Source organism: Saccharomycopsis crataegensis (genome assembly GCF_037102585.1).
Source record: "Saccharomycopsis crataegensis DNA, jcf7180000000073, whole genome shotgun sequence".
Classification (NCBI taxonomy): Eukaryota; Fungi; Ascomycota; class Saccharomycetes; order Ascoideales; family Saccharomycopsidaceae; genus Saccharomycopsis; species Saccharomycopsis crataegensis.
This window is the reverse complement of record NW_027043820.1, coordinates 1,967,037-1,986,109: the sequence shown is the minus strand read 5'-3', so window position 1 is coordinate 1,986,109 and position 19,073 is coordinate 1,967,037. Positions and strand designations below refer to the sequence as shown.

Genomic DNA, 19,073 nt, shown 5'->3' with positions numbered 1-19,073 from the left:
CACCACCTTCCAAATGAGAAATCCAGTTCCAGGTTATCTTCAAAGATTTTATGATAGTATTTCTCACAAGGATAGCATTTCTTTAGGTTTTCAATTATGGGTGGCAAATGGGGCATTTGTGAACAAGCCCGTAGAAAATACTGACCTTGGGTTGGCACAGTTTGAAGCGCATTGGAGACCAGTTATCATTGGTTACTTAAATGTGGTGAAGAATATTCAGAACAACAAAATAATCGAAGCTTTTGAATGCAGCAACACATTGTTGAAGGCCATGAACCGCATTGCTGAAAAGGAAGATGATTGGGTTTTGACTGCATTGAAAACAGTGGTGAGAGATTTGAAGTTATTGGCCATTGATGCTGACAACGAAGTTAAGAACAATCTATCGATACCCGAACCAACAGAAAAATATATTCAAGTTGCTGCAAGAACTATCAATAGATCTTTCACAATATGCCTCAACGACAAAGAGGAGAATAAAGCTCGCAACAAAAAGAAGGCTGTTTACTTTTTCATTGCCCAGATGTATCTGATCTACTTCAGTTTAAGTAATTATGATTTAGCAGGGTCTGTTCAGAAAGCTTGTCAACAGAAAATGAATGAATTACCTTCTTTGAAAGAGATCCCAAAAGGCAACGCTATTTCCTACTTGTATTATAATAGTTGTTTATGCGCAAACGATGGTGCATTCGAGAAAGCCTATGACAACCTTAATCAAGCTTTGCAATTAATTGGAGGGGCAGCAATTTCAATAAAATACAAGAATCAGCAACAGAGTATTCTTTTAATGTTGGTTCCGATAACCTTCTTAATTACAAGGCGCTTACCGAGCCAATACATGCTTGATAATTTCCCAAAAGTCAAAGCAATGTATGGTGATATCTTCAAGTATGCCAAAGAAGGTAATTTGAAGAATTTCAATGTTCATGTGAAAAAAATTGAAATTTTCTTGCTAAGAAAGAACTTGTACTTAGTTTTTCAACAAATTAAGACCTTGGTGATTTGTCGATTGTTCAAAAAGACTTATTTGAATATCAAAACTTTGCCAAAAATATTCCCAATATATTACCAATTGCCATTGAGTGCTTTTGCCAAAGCTTTGGACTTCGCCAACAATTACACTCCTGACTCACAAAAAATGGAAACTCGACGTAATAGTGGCAAGGTCAATTTTGATCTTGATGCTGCTGAGTGCTTTGTGGCCAATATGATTTTCTCTGGATGGATCAAGGGTTATATTTCTCACAGCAAATCTGTGGTTGTTGTGAGTAAATCTCAACCATTTCCGAAGTTGGTAAAGTTGGTTTAGATGACGCAAAAAAGTAGTATTACAAAAGCTCGTATTTTATGGATTACAGTTTGGATATGGGTGCAATTTCTTCTTCAAGGCAATTTAACCAACACTTCCATTTTTCAGATATCTAATATAGGTCATACTCAGAAGTTGAATTTGGTAGAGGCTGGTGCTTTTGAAATATTGAAGTGTGATTTCCTGCTCCTGAATGAGATGAATTAATTTTAGTATTGAGACTAGATAAGGATGTTTAACAATTATGGGTGCTGTGCACGACTTTTTTTTTTTTTTTTTTATATATATTTTCTTTTTATTCATCTCCTTTTCTTCAATTATCTTATTCATATATCGTCATTCTAATTGTTGATCAACGTATTATATGGGTTTAGTCAACTTGAAGATAAAGCGTAACTTACAATTAATTTTGGTCACGAGGCTCTGCAAGGCTCTGCAAGGCTCTGAAAATTTTATGGTAAAAAAAAAAAAAAAAATAAACCTCATCACTTCTCTATGTTGGTTGTGTGAGCATTAACTAAATCATAATACAATACAATAGAACCATGGCTTTCCGTTCATCATTAAGACTTGCTACCAAGCAAATTTCTAGATATTCTCTCCTTTCTCAGGCTGCTAAGGTTGCTTTCAAAGCACCAGTTGCCATCAACCAACGTTATTTCAGTTACTCGCAAGTTGCTAAAGGTAGCAAAGAGAACATTGTCAATGTTTTGAAGTCTGAAATCCAACTCGAAACAGAGATTGATGAACACAAAGAAAAACCAGAAGTCATCAATGCTTTCTTAGACTCTACTGGCTTCAAGGTTGTCGAATCCTCCAACAAACACAGTAGTTTGGCCGAAATTGTTAAGGAGACTGACAGCGAAATTATCCACATCTACTTCGACGTTTCTCAAGTTACAAACATCCCAGAACCAAACATCATGGAACAAGAAGGTGAAAACAATGAAGAATTTGATTTCGAAAAGGATCTTAATGAAGAATTTGCCAACGTTAACATTGTCGTTGAAAAGAAGGCCGACAACTCCGCTATCTCTATAGAAGTCTTGTTCAAGTTGGATGATTGCTCCATGTACGTCGAAAGTGTTACTCCATATGCTGATTCCAAATTGGCTTTGTCTGAATCTGCAGAAAGTGAAACTGTTAGACAAATTACTTACCATGGCCCACCATTCAGCAACTTGGATGAATCATTACAAGAATCTATTGAATCCTATATTAAGGACTTGGGCGTTGACGAATCGTTGGGAGACTTTGTCATTTCCTATTCTGAATACAAGGAAAACAAGGAATACTTCACCTGGTTGAACTCTCTCCAAAAGTTCTTTTCTTGAATTATTTACCTGGCTTCAGTCAGTTGTATATATCTGCCCCTCCTTTCTTTACGCCCCTATTTCTTGTTTATAAGTAGTCTATTAATTAATGATTCATTTTTGGTGTATTTTCATATTTTTGTGATTTCTCCACATCTTATTATAAGTAAACCCTCTACTTCTCCATATAAAAATTGTGCATACGTCAAAAATATTGAGAAGTAGGAAGGCGTCCTTTTATCACGTGTATTGATATAGGGCACAATACGCCCTATTTTTCGCGTTCACCACCAATTTTTTCGTAACACTGAACTGTTGAAAAATTAAATGTCCAAATTTGTAGCTGTAGTAAAGAATTCAGCAGTATAACGAAATCACAGTAATAATATCATAATGTCTGATTCTTTAGTCTCTTACGCCGCTCTCATCTTAGCTGATGCTGAAATCGATATCACTTCTGACAAATTGGTCAGCTTGATCAAGGCCGCTGGTGGTTCCATTGACCAAGTAAGTTTTTAATGAACAGTGTGAATTGGAACATGTCAAAATTGAGAATCGTGAAGAAGAGATCTTATTATTAAATATGAATCAGGAAATGTGAATATAATTATGGATTATGGAAAGTGAAATTACATGGCTGTGCCTTCAAAAAAAAAATGGAAGCTGAATAGAATATAGATTGTGTGTGAGGGATGGATAGTAAAGTAGGAACAGTTACTGCTTTTTAGAATGTTGTACCGAAGTCATAGAAAGAAAACTTTGAAAGGAAAAGTTGATCTAAATGGCAATATGGGTGTTTTGAACTACATGATGATCAGTCAACTTGTGTTTATTTATTTTCATTTTCATACTTTTGGCTCAATATTTGTATCTCTTCCATGACGATGTTCTAATTTCTAGACTTTTTCCCTCCATTATTGTGATATCATCATACTAACATGATTTGTTTAGATCTGGGCTGATGTCTACGCTCAAGCTTTGGAAGGTAAGAACCTCAAGGAATTGTTGTTGAGTGCTGCCTCTGCTCCAGCTGCTGCCGCCCCAGCTGCTGCCGCCGGTGGTTCTGCTGCTGCCGCTGAAGAAGAAGCTCCAGCTGAAGAAGAAGAAGAATCCGATGACGACATGGGTTTCGGTTTGTTCGACTAATCTTGTTAATTAGGTTTCATGCTCTCAATTTAATGATGTTCTAATTTGATATTATAAACTTGATAATCGTAAGCTTTTTTTTTGTTATTTTGGGAACTTATAAGTTACTATCACATCTAAAACAAGAATAATGAATGGAATTGAATAAATTGAAGTTATATTAATTATACACAAAAGCTAACTTTCTCAAACAACGTTTCACATCACTAAAACATTTCTAAATTCTGATCGACTAGATCTTTCCAGATATCAGTATACGCGTATCTCCCAACCTTCAAGGCCAATTGTCTCTTTCTGTCATCATTCAAGCTTGTGAATTTTTGTAAAACCTCAAAATCGATCAATGTTTTTGCTTGTTGTGTCGAATTGGAGGTGAAGTTGGCATTAACGCTTTCATAAACTGGAGAAATACGGTTCATTTTTGGGTTGAGCCCGAGATGATGCAATTCTTTTTCAATCAATTGTTGTTGTAGCACGTACATTCTTCGGTAAGATTCCTCAGAAATAGGAGTCACAAGGTAAACTGAACCATCAATGTTACCTGCAACGACTTGGAATTCATTGGTACTACTGGCTCTTTTTGGATACGATTTCATACAAGTGGTGGTGGTATTGATGTTGATGGTGCTTCTTCTCACCAATCTTTGACCAGATAGCGACGCTGGATCCTCAGGGTTGTATTGTAACAAGTGCAAGTTTTCATTGTCATCACCAATAACAAAGAATAAATCACCATTATAACTAATGAAATCTGCGGCATTGACATCAACTTGAATCACATCCTTGGAAATCATAATCATTCTATAAGGTTCGGCATCAAAGCCGGCAAGCCAGATACTTTTCATGATATCACCAAGAATCAACAAGTTCCCGAATGATTTGGCCTCGGAAACATAAATTGATGTATCCAAAAATGCCACGGGAACCACAGTATTGTCCTCTTGAAGGTCCCTAACCAAGACTTTTTGCCCTTGGGAGACCAAAAATCTTCCACTCACTTCAGTTAACGCAGTAACAGCACCTCTGGTTGACTCTTTGAAAATCTCCTTAAGTTTATGTTTGAATTCAGGCTTTCCAATCTCCGGAACGATATCGATAATTTCGAACAAATGGAACGAGCCATTCGCAGTCAAATCTTCCATTCTAAATTTGCCAGTTCCCACCAAAACAATTTCCTTTTTTCTCTTATTAACGTTTCCGACTTGGGCTGACGAAATCATATTAGCATCGTCAGATGCAGACGAAGTGTTTAGGAACATTGATTTGATCGTTACGGCAACCTGGTTATCTTCAAATTCAATTTCATCGATGACAGTCCAAGTTTTTGGTGATATTAGCTTAAGAGACCCTTTGTACGATTTCGCATGTGGTTTATCTTCCCATCCTGCAATTTTTTCACCATCTTCGTCAATACAATTGTACTCAATTTCGTGGAATGTTGATACAATAAAAGTATTGGAGGTTTGGTGATATGTAATATCTTTCACGGATTCTCCGACTGAGATCTTTTGTATAGGCAATTGGTTTGTGTAGTCGGTGCTTTCATCAAATGGAATAGAGCAAACTCTGGCATTTTTCAAATTATCCACAAAAATGAAATTTGAGCCCTTGTCACTGAAGTTGAAAAAACTAGTTAATTTATTTGGTTTACTGGATATGGAATCATCATCATCGGTCTTGAATGATGCAAAAGATATTGCAGGAAATTTGGTAAACTTGAATATTCTTGGACAAGAGTGACCCTCCTTCACAATAAAGTACGGAATAATCCCGGTGACAAATATGCATTTTAATCCATTTCTGAAATCATCAATGTAAATGAGCCTTCTTTCTACCTTTGTACCTCTTGGGAAAGCATTATCTGGGGCACCTGTAACTAGAGTGTTCTCTATTCTCTTGAATTTGCAAATCTTGTTAAGCTTATCATAAAACAACTCATAGAAATAGGTTTCACCACCAATTGTCAACACAGTCAAATATTCTTTATTAACATGCTTATCTCCCAAATTAACAAGCATCACCTGTTTGATGAATGGGTCAGGATAAGCATCGTTGAGATCGAAAAAATTAAGGGTCAAAAGCTCAGACAACTTGTCAATTCTCTCCAATTGGAAAACCCTGTTCTTATGGTCCTTCTGGAATATCGCCACTCTATTATCACCGGTGACTAAAATAAACAATACTCCTTTATTTTGGTCAACTAAGTCTTTATTATCTAATCTCTTTTTTGTAGCTCCACCAGTACCGTCGCTTGCTCTTTTTTTAGCGCCCTTTACTGGAATATTATCGAGAATTGAATTCACATCACTAACGGTGCCAAATAAGTGAGAGCTTGAGATTGTACCTGTGGTGATAAGAACATCGGATAAAATTGTAGGAATAGGAATAATATTGAAGTATTTCAAACCCTTCTCAGCAACCTTTTTCGCCTTCTTTTTTAAGTTGAGAGCCTCAGGGATCATCTCGATTATTATGGCCGCACCTTTTGAAGTTGTGAGTAACACACAATTTTCATAAATATAGCCTGACACAAATTCTTCCTGGTTTTCAAATTCCTCATTTTCTTGATCAAGGTCACCATTAATATCTATTTCCTGCGTCGGTTCTGCTTCAGGTTGTAAATCCTGAATCTTGAAAGTTTTCAACAACTTGAAATTCAAATCGTATAAGTGAACATGGTATCTAGTGATGTGGATGATGTTTTGTTTAGCATTCACAAAGCCAATGATGATAATCGCTTCGTTGTTTTGGAAACCAGTTGTTAATGAAACATTCTTGAAATTATCAGTGATTGAAAACACATCAGATTTGAGCTCAGTGTAATTCGTGGAGACTAAGTAATTATAATTCCTTTCCAATCTAACCCCTTTAGAGGTCAAAAGCACTGATTTGCTATTCAAGGTCCAAATCCGATTGACATCGGAAAAATGCAAAGTTGACCTGACTTCTGGCTTAATAGAAGGGCTTATGGTAATGATTGATCCGGATTTCCCGTTTCCTGATGACCCTATTATGGAAACCTCATTATGATTAGGGTTAGTAAGCCCACTGCTGAATTTTTCAGTCGACAATGACGCAAGTGTAAGATTCGATATTGGTCCACAATTAATCAACACATCTTTCACTGTAAATCTGTATGTATTCGCGTTAGATGTCTTTTTGCTGTTGTCACCCATATTATCATCGATATTTCCGTCGTCTTCATCAATTTCCATCGAATCCTTTTGATCATTATCACCTTCATCTTCTTCATCACTATAATTAATATCATCATCATCATCCCCATCCTCTGATTTTCTATTATCCCCCTTATCACTGTCTTCTTCGGCACTCTTTTCTGCCTTGATGCTAGTTTTCTTTGTTATTTGTTTAGCACCAGTAATGTCATTTCCCCCCCTCAGTAGATCTTCCAATTTGATCAATAATGAATTTCCATCATCGCAGCTGATAAATAATAAGTCATCATCAACCGCACACATGGATTTTGGATGTTCCACAATTATGTTCATGTAGGTGCTCTCATCTAATTTACTAATCAGGAAGCTTCTAATTAATCTCCCATCAACTTTGAAATCAATCCAGTAAAATTTCCCTTCTTCGCTGATCAATAAAAGCTTTTTTGGAAGATTAGGAATTGGTCTAATGATACAGTTCTCCAAATTCAAATCCAAGTCGTTCTGGTCTTTAGTGAAATTTCTGTAATCGGTAATATTATTGGTGTATTTGTTGGTGATAAGACCTTGTGATGAACCTGATGAGTCAACATGGATGATTTCGTTGCAACCAACTAGTAAACAACCATTAAGGGGTTTTTTCAAAGGGACGATGTCATATAAATCGTAAGGTAAGTTTTTCAAAGAAATAATGGTAGTGGAAGTCTTCTTGTATAAATCTAACGACAACACAACAAAATGGGTAACGTCTTTCAGTTTTTTCAAATTCCCTGCCCACGTATGCTTCGGAGAAAACAAAATTGCCAAGGTGGGTTCTCTATAATTGTGTAAAAACTTGCAGCTTATAATATCTGAAATAGAAGTATCAAGTTTATTTGCTGGAACAATAAAAGTTGGTTTATAAATCAACACATCTCCATCTTCTTCATCATCATCATCATCATCATCATCATCATCATCATCATCATCCTTATCATCATTATCACTGTATTCACTATCACTTGACTCATTGTTTTTACCTCTCATCCTCTTGTTCTTGCCTTCAAAATCTGAATCTTTCTTAAAAGGTAAGAACGCCAACAAGTCATTGAACGTCATACAAGCACAATCATTTTCTGGATTCGTCACTAATGTGGCATTTGATATAGATCTCACTGGTGAATTACTTTCAAAAAAGTTTTCGTAATAATGTAAAGACACAGTTTCGATGTTATGCAATTCGAAATTCCATTTGATAATCGAAATTTTCGCGAATTTCGTGGCGATGACTAAATAATCTAAATTTTTCGACTCAATGGTTTTAACAGGTGCTATCTCTGTGATCAATCCATGGAGTTTGTATGAAGCAATCAAAGATAATTTCTGGATGTCTTTAGCTATGGAGAAGATCTCAAGCACCGTACCTTTGGAAACCACAAGATTCCGTGAATTGGAGCTAGTAAAGTAACAAGAAACAGAAAGGGAAACCCTTGTAGGTTCCACAATCTGCTTGAAAATATCCATTAGAGGTCAACCAAAGGAATTTGATAATCTTCAATGTGGCAAAATACACGTCTTCCAAGAAGCTCATCATTTTATTTTACTGCATTTTTCGTTTTTCACTTTTTTTTTGTTTGTTATTTTTTGCGACCCGAGCCACCGGTACTCTGTTACATATAAATAAATCATCACTCTATCGGTTAATAATACCTGAATTTATAATATGTACAAACATGAATTACAATATTTAAAAAGAATTTAATTCTTCCACTCTTTTTGCAAACTCCAATACCCTTTGATCATCCCCATATTGGCCAATTAGTTGTATTCCAACAGGGTATTTTTCGGAATTACTGTACCAAGGGAGAGAGATCGAAGGCAACCCAGCCAAAGAGGATGGAATAACAAATGCATCATTAACATAAGTACTAATTGGGTCACTCTTTTCTTTTTCAACTAGGTCACTCAACTTTGGGGCTCTAGACGCGGAAATTGGAGCAATGATGAAATCAACTTTAGTAGGACTATGAACATCAGAACCTTGTACATCCAAAGTATATAACGCATTAGGTAACTTGAAAATAGAGTTGAACTCAGCCGTAAGCTTCTTTCTTACGGCTCCGGCCTTAAGATAGTTATTCTGGAACTTCTCTGAACTCAAGTTATAATTACCAATCAAAATTCTCTTTTGAACTTCTGCACCGAATCCTTCTGATCTAGTTTTAGAAATAAAAGATTTGTAATCTTCAGTGGTCTCTTTCCCTGCCTCAATTGTTGAATATCCGTATCTCACTCCATCGTATCTGGATAAATTAGAAGTAGCCTCTGAATATGCAATTGTGAAATACGCAGGCACAGCATTGGATAAACTTGGTAATTTAACAGGAACAATATTGTATCCTGAGCCAAATAATTTTGAAGCTAGTAATTCGATTGTCGCGAGAGTATCGGGCGTCACTCCTTTAGCCAAATAGTCTGTAGAGATCCCAATGTTAATTTTCTTAGCATCATCAATGCTGGTGAGTTTTTCTGTGAGGGCAGTGATCCTTGATCTTACTTGATTATCAATGCAAGTTGGATCTTTAGTATCGTATTGGTTTAAAACATTATAAACCGACTTAATAATCTCCAAGTTGCTTCCTAATATCCCGACAGTATCTAGCGATTGGGCATAGGCAACCACACCCCATCTTGATATTCTGCCATAAGAAGGCTTGAACCCATGAACGCCACAGTATGCGGCTGGTAAACGAACAGATCCACCAGTATCAGTTCCCAACGCAAAATCACACACTCCAGCACTTACCGCCGCTGCTGAACCGCCAGACGATCCTCCAGGAACATACTTGTCAGCATCCAAAAAAGTCTCACTATCCTTATTATCATCGTACATTGGATTAAGTGTTTGGCCAATATGAGAGTATGAGTTATTAGCCCCCATTCCAAATTCATCCAAGTTTGTTTTGCCTATGACTATTGATCCATGTTTCTCCAAAAGATCCACCACTGTTGCACTGAAAGGAGACTTATAATCACGAAGACTACTTGACGAGCAAGTAGTATACTCCTGTTTTGTGGCAATGTTATCCTTTATGGAGCAAAGAGAGCCACTTAAGAGTTTTGACTCGTCTTTATTGAGAGAAAGAATCTGCTGTTTCAACTTATTGATAGGCCTCGTTGACGTGAAAATATTGTATTTTTTATGTGCATGGTGTATTCTGCCAATCTTGACCAACGACGAATCTACACTATTCTTTAACATCACTTTTCCCAAATACCTATTAACCCTTTGTGGACTTCGTGTTCATAGACTCTTATACATTCACTTCTGTGTTGTAAATTGATTTGAAGTGATGGTGGTTGCGCTTTTTTTTTTTTTTACTTTTCACTTTTCCTGTAATTTATTTTTTTTTGTACCATTGGTTAAATTTAGTGATTCCAATTCTTTATATATACATATATACATATATATATATATATATAACAGGTTATATAATACCTAGTAAGTATCTGCTATCTTGAGAGGCTCTATTTATGACAAGACGTTATTGTTATTTGGTTTCTCCATTGAGAAATCGCCTCCTGTTCAACTTTGCGATGGTTGGTTGCAGGTCAACACACCATCAAATAAGAGGCCACACATCTTTGGTGTCTAACTTCCAAATAAATGTTAAAAATAAGAAATGGATCATTGAAGATGATTTGTCGGCGACGCATGCGCACTATCTATACAAGACCCTCAACTCTTTGGCGCCGCAATTGGAAGATAAATCAGTATTTAGGAAACATACTCTATCACAGGATGGGAATAATGAAGAATTGTGTCAAATGATGCCAAACGAAATCATCCCATTGGGATATCTGTTTGTATATTTCAACCCCCTGAATGATGAGCTGATTCTTGGGGTTGATGGATACGACAACCATCAAGCTCCTGTGGATCCAAAGAAAACTGAGGGGTCTGAAGAGTTGTTCAAAAGAAGAATGTGGGTCGGAGGGCATCTTGTATTCAATAATGAGAATCCTTTAAGATTCAACCAAGTGGCAACGTGTATCGAGCTGGTGGATAAGATCAAACCAGCCGGAAATAGTGTATTTGTGAACATTGATCGGAAATTTTTCAATTCCACGGATATGAGTATGAGGGAATCAAGAACGTTGATTTACACAAATGATTTGTTCGATCTTGATAAACTAAAGAATACTGCAACCGTTACTTCAGAATCGAAAAAATATGGTACAGCAGAACATCAGATGACCCTAAAGTTGACCGAATCGTTTCTATTCAGGTACTCAGCCCTAACGTTCAACGCCCACAAAATACATTACGATATCAATTACAGCACGCAGGTCGAGAAATATCCGTCAATTTTGGTCCAAGGACCTCTAACTGTTACTCTTCTATTGCAATGGTTTTCCCATATCAGCCCAGGATCTCGGGTGCTCAAGTTTAGCTATAAGAATAAGTTCCCATTGTTTGTTACTGATTCGTTGACTTTCAAATGTAATCAGGTGGATGATAATCAGTTTAACGTATGGGTCGAGAACGATAATGGAGTATTGTGTTGTGATGGTAAAGTTGTAGTAGAATAGAGTCAATAAGGTGTTATTTTTTTTTTCTGTGCAGATGATGTATCAATTGCATGTAATGGTAATAGATTTAAAAGATCATTGTATATATTAAAGAAATACTCTCATCTCACTTATGAGAAAGTGTAATAATCTTCGCGGTAGCAAAATTGTGCAATTATCTTTGCAAAGAAGTTTCTATACGAAATTATTTATTCAATCATTGCTAATAAGATAAAAAGGACAAACCTATATATATTATTGAAAATAAAAAAATTAATCTCCGATGAGAATGAAAAAGGAAGTCCCATTCGGAACCAACAATCGACATTGGCAGGGTTCGAACCTGCGCGGGCAGAGCCCAAAAGATCACCAGTACAGTCAAAAGACCACACATTTCAAGTCTTTCACCTTAACCACTCGGTCACAATGCCCGATATGGGAGCTTCGAGCTGCAGATTGAGCAAAGAGATTTTTTTTTAATTACATCAGGGCTTCAAACCTCATAATAAATTGCCTCACCATTTCTCCACCAGTATTTCCATGTCGCTAAATTTGAATCCCCTAGAGAGTCTAATTTCCAGAAAATAATATTATTTTCATTGTATTCAACTACATGATGTTGTCTCCTTTATGTTTTACATTTTGTTATCTTTCTAACTTATCATTGCCTATTACTGCGTCTAAACACATAATCCTATTCTATTTGTTAAAGAAAGGATTCAAAATCTCAGTATATTCATCTTCATATATCTTATATGAACTATAGATTTTCATAGATTTTTTTTTACTACTGTATGACTATAAATTACAGCTATAATTCATGATGATTTTAATAGTTCGTCCCTGTCGGAGGTTCGCTGCCCTGTCAGTTCTCGCTTAATTATTTTTAAAATTTTTTTGTTTACCCGCCCCAAGGATGACAGATCCTTAAAATCAATCCTACCTATCAACTATTTCCAAAGGGTTAGAGAAACACATTACCAGGAGCAAATATTTTGATGGTTGGGCAGTTGGATGCTCTGGAATGGCGTTATTTTGCCAAAGGAAACGCGAACGTATTACTCCAAAACAAATCTGATTCACGTAAACTTTTACGGCTACGGCAATACAAACCTTCTGATTACCAGTCGACCATCGACATTTATCGATATATCAATCTGATAATCGCCGTGATTCTCAAAGACTTTGTAGTGCCAATGGAATTGTTAGAGCTTTCTCCGACATTCAGCAACGGCATCAGCAACCTATTGAAAACAGAGAATCGAAATTGTGATATTGAAACCCAGGAAAAGTATGGAATTTTGATGGACAATTGCTTGTCCGGAGTTATTCAGACGTTTAGCACCGGCAAGTTTGCCAAGCTTCATATATCAAACGACAGTGTGACGTTAGAGCTCAAACCAAAGTGGCTCGATCCAACTATCACCACCTTGTATTGTCGGAATTGTGCCAATGAAAAACATTATGAAAAATCCAGTCTGCGAAATTTCTGCTCTTCACGATTATTGAGTAAGGACAAGTCAGTGGTTTTGGGGACGGTGAGGGATATTTTTCGAAGTTTGCAAGCAAAAATTGACACTTCCCTATACGAGAAAATTTTATTCCAGTATTTTGTGTCTGCCTCGGAGGATCAGAATATTCTCCAACTATTATCAGTGTTTCAAAATCAAAATGACAACCGGAAACTCATCAAAACTCTAGAAAGTGAAAAGGACGTGACTGATGATTTGTTGTTAGGAATGGCACTTCGTGATGTGACGATTTTCTTTAAGTTTATAGAACTTGATGACAAATCCCTGAATCTGAAACATGTGAGAGGCAATGAGTTCATATTGGGCCAGAATAGATTGTTAATCAAAGTCGTCGATATTGACAATAAGTCTGCGAAGAAATGGAAGTATTGGAAAGACACTGAGTGTGAGTTGTTGGACAGCAAAGAATTCGATGAATTGGATTTATCCTGGGGACCCGGATGTGTATTATAGATTATAATTTTAGTGTGTATTATAGAACTCGTTTTTTCAATTTGTAGAATAGGGTGAGACATCATTCTCTGTTGTGTATCATAACCCGACGATCTTTCGTGATCTTCATCCGATATATCTACATAACAAAACCCGCAAGAACAAAATTAGATTGGGTCATCTACGGTAATGCATCAATAAAATGCCGTTCAATTGTCAAATCGGAAGTTTTCTGGATTGTCGGTGTAGTACCTTTACTTCCAAAAATAAGTTAGACCAGCTAAAGAATAGCGTCCTTGTAAATCTGTCGAACATTGATTAGATAACTCTCTATTAAAAACGAGAGGATGAAAATTTCAAATATGCCTACCCAGTCTACCATTTTGCCAGGTGTGCGGAGATTTCAAAGATACATTATCTTCGAAAGTCGGTAATCCTTAGTCAAATTACAGTAGTAGATTATAAAAGGATAGGGAGAAAAGATGAATGGTTTTTTGATTTTTTTTTTTTTAAAAAAAAGAAAAATGAAAGGGATATTAATTTTCCATTGAAATCTATTTTCCCTAAAACTGATATTGATGCAACTTCGGTAAATTCTAGTGAGAGATTCTAGTGACCAGAATTTTTCAAATTGAAGTATTACATATATTTTTAAAGTATGCAATATTTAAGTTATCCCATAATACAAAGGGTTGGTCTTTTTCTTTCTATCAATGATCTCCAACTTGCAAATGTCCAGCAAGTTGTTGAAATGGCGTTATGGTTATTACATCCACTGTTTTGGTATATATATATATATACATTTTTTTTTTTACTAAATAAACAAACATTAAATGATGCTCAAGTACAAAGATCTTTTTTTTATTGTGATCATCTAGTAAACCATCATGACTATTGTGAGAAAACAGAGCCTTGTTTCAAAGATGATTTCATATCCATTTGATCTCTATCTCTCTGTGAATGAATCTCTTAGTGTGATAGATTGGGATTGGTATGGAGAAAATTATACCGTTCCATTGGGACTCCTCATAAACATTTTGTGTCATATAACCTTCACATATCCCATGAATCATAGTTATATTAATAAACTAAACTTTTCAGAGGAGCTGTATTTGGAGAGTGATCTATTTGATGCCAGTAAAGTGAATTCTATTAGTAGTGGCGGCTCTAATATGTTGGGAAACACTTATGATATCCGTCACCATCTGTACAGAGTTTCCTATTTGGCGTGGTTATTTGGTACGTTTGACCTCATTCTTATGATTATCAGCGTGGTAAATTGTTATATTTTATTTTGGAAAAGCTTCAAGACTTACAGTTTGTTGATCCGGGGGGATGATTATTGTCCAAATACGCCCAGTGCGTTCAAAGAGCATTTGAATTATGAAGCAATCCAAGAAAATGACAGTTTATTGAGGAGCTTTGCCAAATGGGTCTTAGGAAATGATAAGCTAGAAGGTGAAAAAGAAAAGGAGGAATTCGTTTGGAAATTGAACGTTTGGGAACCATCAAAGTTTCAATTGATGATTTTTTGTGGGCTTTCACCAATTCATATTTTTACATTTTACAGTAACACGTTTGTGTCAGGCCAATTTATGAATCTGGTGATGAAATTAATCCAGCCAATGTTGATCACTACAATTTTGAATTACTTGGTGTTCCATAAATTTTTGATATTACTTAAGGATCGTCAGATCATCTTATCTGAAGCATTGAATGAATATGATCAAAAGTTCATAAAGCCAAGGTTATCAAAACGAGTTGTTGACGTTGCTGTCGATGCCACCAAAGGGCCATATTTCCAAGACTACGGGCATGGAGGCTCGGTGCAAGTGTTCCCGTCAAGATTGAAAAGTCACCAGTTCCAAACATTTGGGTTCAAAGAGCAATATAATTTGGCGGAAATTGACGGTAGAGTGTTACGAGATAATGTTAAAAAACAGCATATGGCTGTTGCAGCAAACAGATCCGTAAAAAAATATCGCAATGTAGAGATTTAGTACTATATAAAAGCAACCTATAAATATATGTATAATCTGACAGTGGTTTGGCGACAGTTTGTGTATTCAACCGTCCTGGGGTGCGACACCCTGCGGGGCATTGCATCACACCCGGTTTCATATGTGTTTGCTCAGCAATTAAAATATGGGTATAAAACCTCCATTGATCTCCAACATTATTCCAGAGGTTTAATTTCTTAAAGCAAACAAACAAAAAAAAAAAAGAGAAAATATCAATTTCACCACAATCATCATCATACAAAATGTCTAACACAATTACAGCGTCAAACGTCCCATCAACCGTGCCTGTTGATAAAGTTAAGGAGTTCTTTGAGTTCAGCGGGAAAGTTGATTCGGTCATTGCTAAGGCAACCGAAGGCGAATTCACCACTTATCAGATCAAATTTGCGGCCCCAGAAGCTGTATCAAGTGCTGTTTTACTCAATGGCGCCGAATTAGATGGTAAACCAATCAAGATCATCGAAGAAGCCTCCACAGCAGCCACTACTGTTGCTCCATCGAATCCTCCTGCACCTGCTGGGGCACACGACACCTGGGGGAAAGTTACAATGACTGGTGTTACTCCTGAATCAAGTACAATTGCTGCTGCCGCCAAAGTTCCATACACCGAGGCTGGGGTTGCTGCCAATCAAAAGACCACTGCTGCCGCCGCTGCCGACGCCACTGCCAAGTCGCAACCAGCCTCAAATGATTCTAAGATTCAAGATATCGAACAAGAGCATAAACCAAAGAGCGCAATTATTGCCGAATACTTGTCTCATGGATATGTCTTGAGTGACCAAGCAGTGGACAAGGCCATTGAATTGGACAAGAAGCATGGTATTTCCACCAAGTTCAAGGGGTTCTTATCCAACTTGGATTCCAAGTACCACGTGCAAGAAAAAGCCAGTGAAGCCAATGCAAAGTACGGTTTTGACAAAAAGCTTGCAAAAGGAAGAAGCGACTTGTCCAGTTATTTTGAAAAGGCTAGCCAAACTGATGCTGGTGCTAAGCTCCATACATTCTATACTGGCATTGCTAGTGACAGCAAGCAAATCCACCAAGAAGCCAGAAGATTGGCTGATTTGAAGCAAAGTGCGGCTGGGTCGACTAGCAAGCCATCTAGTTAGATGTTGATGCCTTTTTTTTTGGTAGGCATTAGGGTTTTTTATGAATATTATTAAATAAAGATATCTATCTATATCAATGAAGGTTATCTATGAATGTTATGTGTGCACGTGTGTAAGGAAGATATACGACCCGTTTAGTCAGATGCTTAGTCAGTGACCGGTAGCAGGACATTGTGCGGACCGCTCCGACCAACCGGTGCCCGTAATCATCTGCAGTAGCTGGTTGGGGTTAATTAATGACAGTTTTGGCTCTCGTAGATGTGTATTCCGCAGAAGTGGTGCGTGTGAGTGTAATCAAACTATTTTTTTCTTTTTTATGTCAAATGATATAAAATGCGGTAACTCGGTCCCACCCTTTTTTTTTTCCTTCTCTTCTTTTTTTTTTCCGCTGTTGTAACTTCTCTTTTGATTGTTTATGGATAAGCGAAATCCACCGTTTATCCAGCTTCACCACTCTCAATTCTAGCCACCCCCGTCCTTATCATCCTTATCGTCACTACACTTTGATTATTGTTTTGTCTCGGGATGCGTGTCTCCATCAATGACCTCATACATTATCAGAAAGAGGAGGAAGAGGACGAGGAGGAGGATAATGAATGGAAAGGAGAGAATAACCCAGGACATATTATTGATCAGAATGCTGGTGACGAACAATGCTTGGAAAATTATCAGAAGTTTGGCGGGGGGAAATTTGAAACTCCTGAGATGAAGATGAAAAGATTGCAAAAGGAAAAAGAGAAAAGAGACGAAATCAGCAATGGTATAGTGAGACTCCAGAAAATGGTCCCCAAGTTGAATCAGCTCCAGAAACAAAATAGACGTAAGACGAAAGACAATTCTGATCCGGTATCGAAAAGAACTTCTAGAGCCACCATATTGAAATCCAGTGCCCAGTATATTAAGGATTTAGAGAAAGAAATCGAAGGGTTGCAAACGAAAATCAGCCATTATGAAGACACCAAAACTTCATCAAAACAAGATAAGGAATTACAAAATAGGTTGAATGATTATAAGCGAGCCCTTAATAAAGTAGCAACAAGTGGTTTAGTGGACAGTCAGAAATCAAAAATTAGATCTGATACTCGAACAAGGCCTGTATCCTCATCAAGTAATTCTCTATTATACAAAAGTAATGATAAGACTGTGAAAAACAATGTCGGTGGTGGTATTAGCTATTCCAAGAACAATAATATTATTGATTGTTCATCGATAAAGCCTGAATATAGGCATATTCCTCATTCATCATCATCATCATCATCATCAACGCCATCATCATCATCCTCATCTTCTTCGTCGTCCAATGTTTCATCACAGTCGTCGAGGCACTACAGTAAAAACTATGTTTCCACTGATCAACCAGATTCCGCTCCGGTTTATTCTCATCAGCATCGATACTCGTCTTCATTGAGCACATCAAGTAATTCGCCCAATCGGATCGTTAGTAACGGTATTTCCTCATACCAACATCCCAATAATTATCAGTTACAGCCCACAAAAAAGAAAATTACGCTTCCTCCATTGCAAGTATTGGCTGGTCATCGTGTTGGATCTAATGCCAACACGATATGGAATCAGCTGTCATATTTACACTATAACCAACAATCAGAATATTCGGTAGTAACATCATTCTCTTCGCAACATCAATCGGATATACAAAGGTCCCCAAATCACCAGATCAATCCGGTAAATTATTATGCAAATCCTTCACAGAGGCCTTCAAAAAGTGATAGGAATCATAGAAACGCAGAAGTGGATCATGCAAATAGTCTCTCTAGATACAGAATGAGCTGATTTACAACTTCTATTCTTGGTAATGAAATTATTAATTTTTTTTTCCACAAATCATTGAAAATAACACATGTGGATTATTGTGTATTATCTCCGGCCGGGTCTCGCTATAGAGTTTAGCCCCCATTTTATTGTCTTAGAACGTTGCCACTATTTTAATGGGTTTAATTTTATTTGCTTGCTCTTTCAACAGAGTGTTTTTTTTTGTATAGTGGTAGGAAACCAAGATATTTCCTAGATGTGTCATGACTCTTTTGATTTACCTTTTAGTTTACGGTTAGATTTGTTGTTTTCGTTTTGTTTTTTCCTCTTTTTGCAACTTTTTTTTTTAAAAAAAAATGGTTTTTTGGCAGCGTTCCCGTAAATCTCTGAGTGTTATTTGCGAAATAGCATAGTTTTTTCTATTGAACGCTTTCAAATTTCCTCCCGTGAGACACAGAGATTAGTTAATTGTGAGAGGATGGGCTCATCCTACTCGCGCCTTCAAACAACCGGAAATTGATTACATATTCTTTCTCTATAGCAATAGGTCTCATATGTGCTGTACATCCGACCAGAATCCCTGCAATAGCGCTTATTTTCCTCTATAGTGCGCCGGCCGGAAAGTGCAACACCGCCGGTATTCAATTACTTCTTCGGTTATCACCATATCCAAAGGAGGGAGGGAGTGTGTGATTTCTCGATTTTTTTTTTTACAGG

General features: G+C 36.8%; 10 protein-coding genes across 10 annotated transcripts; 8 read left to right on the top strand and 2 right to left on the bottom strand. All coding sequences in view use genetic code 12, as the record gives it.

Moving 5' to 3' along the window:
- Positions 1-13: 13 nt before the first annotated feature.
- DASC09_016130 (uncharacterized protein) lies at positions 14-1,309 on the top strand (the record flags this gene model as incomplete). The annotated part of the gene is made up of 1 exon (XM_064995216.1): positions 14-1,309. One exon carries the CDS (start codon positions 14-16, stop codon positions 1,307-1,309), a length of 1,296 nt encoding a protein of 431 aa, XP_064851288.1.
- A 545-nt stretch (positions 1,310-1,854) lies between these two features.
- MAM33 (Mam33p) lies at positions 1,855-2,643 on the top strand (the record flags this gene model as incomplete). Its single annotated transcript, XM_064995215.1, has 1 exon — positions 1,855-2,643. One exon carries the CDS (start codon positions 1,855-1,857, stop codon positions 2,641-2,643), a length of 789 nt encoding a protein of 262 aa, XP_064851287.1.
- Positions 2,644-3,314: 671 nt separating this feature from the next.
- Positions 3,315-3,768, top strand: DASC09_016110 (uncharacterized protein; the record flags this gene model as incomplete). The annotated part of the gene is made up of 2 exons (XM_064995214.1): positions 3,315-3,326; positions 3,574-3,768. 2 exons carry the CDS (start codon positions 3,315-3,317, stop codon positions 3,766-3,768), a joined length of 207 nt encoding a protein of 68 aa, XP_064851286.1.
- A 206-nt stretch (positions 3,769-3,974) lies between these two features.
- On the bottom strand, positions 3,975-8,444 carry CFT1 (cleavage/polyadenylation factor CFT1; the record flags this gene model as incomplete). Its single annotated transcript, XM_064995213.1, has 1 exon — positions 3,975-8,444. The coding sequence occupies one exon, from the start codon at positions 8,442-8,444 to the stop codon at positions 3,975-3,977; it is 4,470 nt and encodes a 1,489-aa protein (XP_064851285.1).
- Positions 8,445-8,667: 223 nt separating this feature from the next.
- DASC09_016090 (glutamyl-tRNA(Gln) amidotransferase subunit) lies at positions 8,668-10,182 on the bottom strand (the record flags this gene model as incomplete). The annotated part of the gene is made up of 1 exon (XM_064995212.1): positions 8,668-10,182. One exon carries the CDS (start codon positions 10,180-10,182, stop codon positions 8,668-8,670), a length of 1,515 nt encoding a protein of 504 aa, XP_064851284.1.
- A 335-nt stretch (positions 10,183-10,517) lies between these two features.
- HTD2 (hydroxyacyl-thioester dehydratase HTD2) lies at positions 10,518-11,513 on the top strand (the record flags this gene model as incomplete). The annotated part of the gene is made up of 1 exon (XM_064995211.1): positions 10,518-11,513. The coding sequence occupies one exon, from the start codon at positions 10,518-10,520 to the stop codon at positions 11,511-11,513; it is 996 nt and encodes a 331-aa protein (XP_064851283.1).
- Positions 11,514-12,490: 977 nt separating this feature from the next.
- On the top strand, positions 12,491-13,477 carry IPK1 (inositol pentakisphosphate 2-kinase; the record flags this gene model as incomplete). Its single annotated transcript, XM_064995210.1, has 1 exon — positions 12,491-13,477. One exon carries the CDS (start codon positions 12,491-12,493, stop codon positions 13,475-13,477), a length of 987 nt encoding a protein of 328 aa, XP_064851282.1.
- Positions 13,478-14,379: 902 nt separating this feature from the next.
- NUR1 (Nur1p) lies at positions 14,380-15,456 on the top strand (the record flags this gene model as incomplete). Its single annotated transcript, XM_064995209.1, has 1 exon — positions 14,380-15,456. One exon carries the CDS (start codon positions 14,380-14,382, stop codon positions 15,454-15,456), a length of 1,077 nt encoding a protein of 358 aa, XP_064851281.1.
- A 263-nt stretch (positions 15,457-15,719) lies between these two features.
- DASC09_016050 (uncharacterized protein) lies at positions 15,720-16,586 on the top strand (the record flags this gene model as incomplete). The annotated part of the gene is made up of 1 exon (XM_064995208.1): positions 15,720-16,586. One exon carries the CDS (start codon positions 15,720-15,722, stop codon positions 16,584-16,586), a length of 867 nt encoding a protein of 288 aa, XP_064851280.1.
- A 525-nt stretch (positions 16,587-17,111) lies between these two features.
- On the top strand, positions 17,112-18,377 carry DASC09_016040 (basic helix-loop-helix domain-containing protein; the record flags this gene model as incomplete). Its single annotated transcript, XM_064995207.1, has 1 exon — positions 17,112-18,377. One exon carries the CDS (start codon positions 17,112-17,114, stop codon positions 18,375-18,377), a length of 1,266 nt encoding a protein of 421 aa, XP_064851279.1.
- Positions 18,378-19,073: the final 696 nt, after the last annotated feature.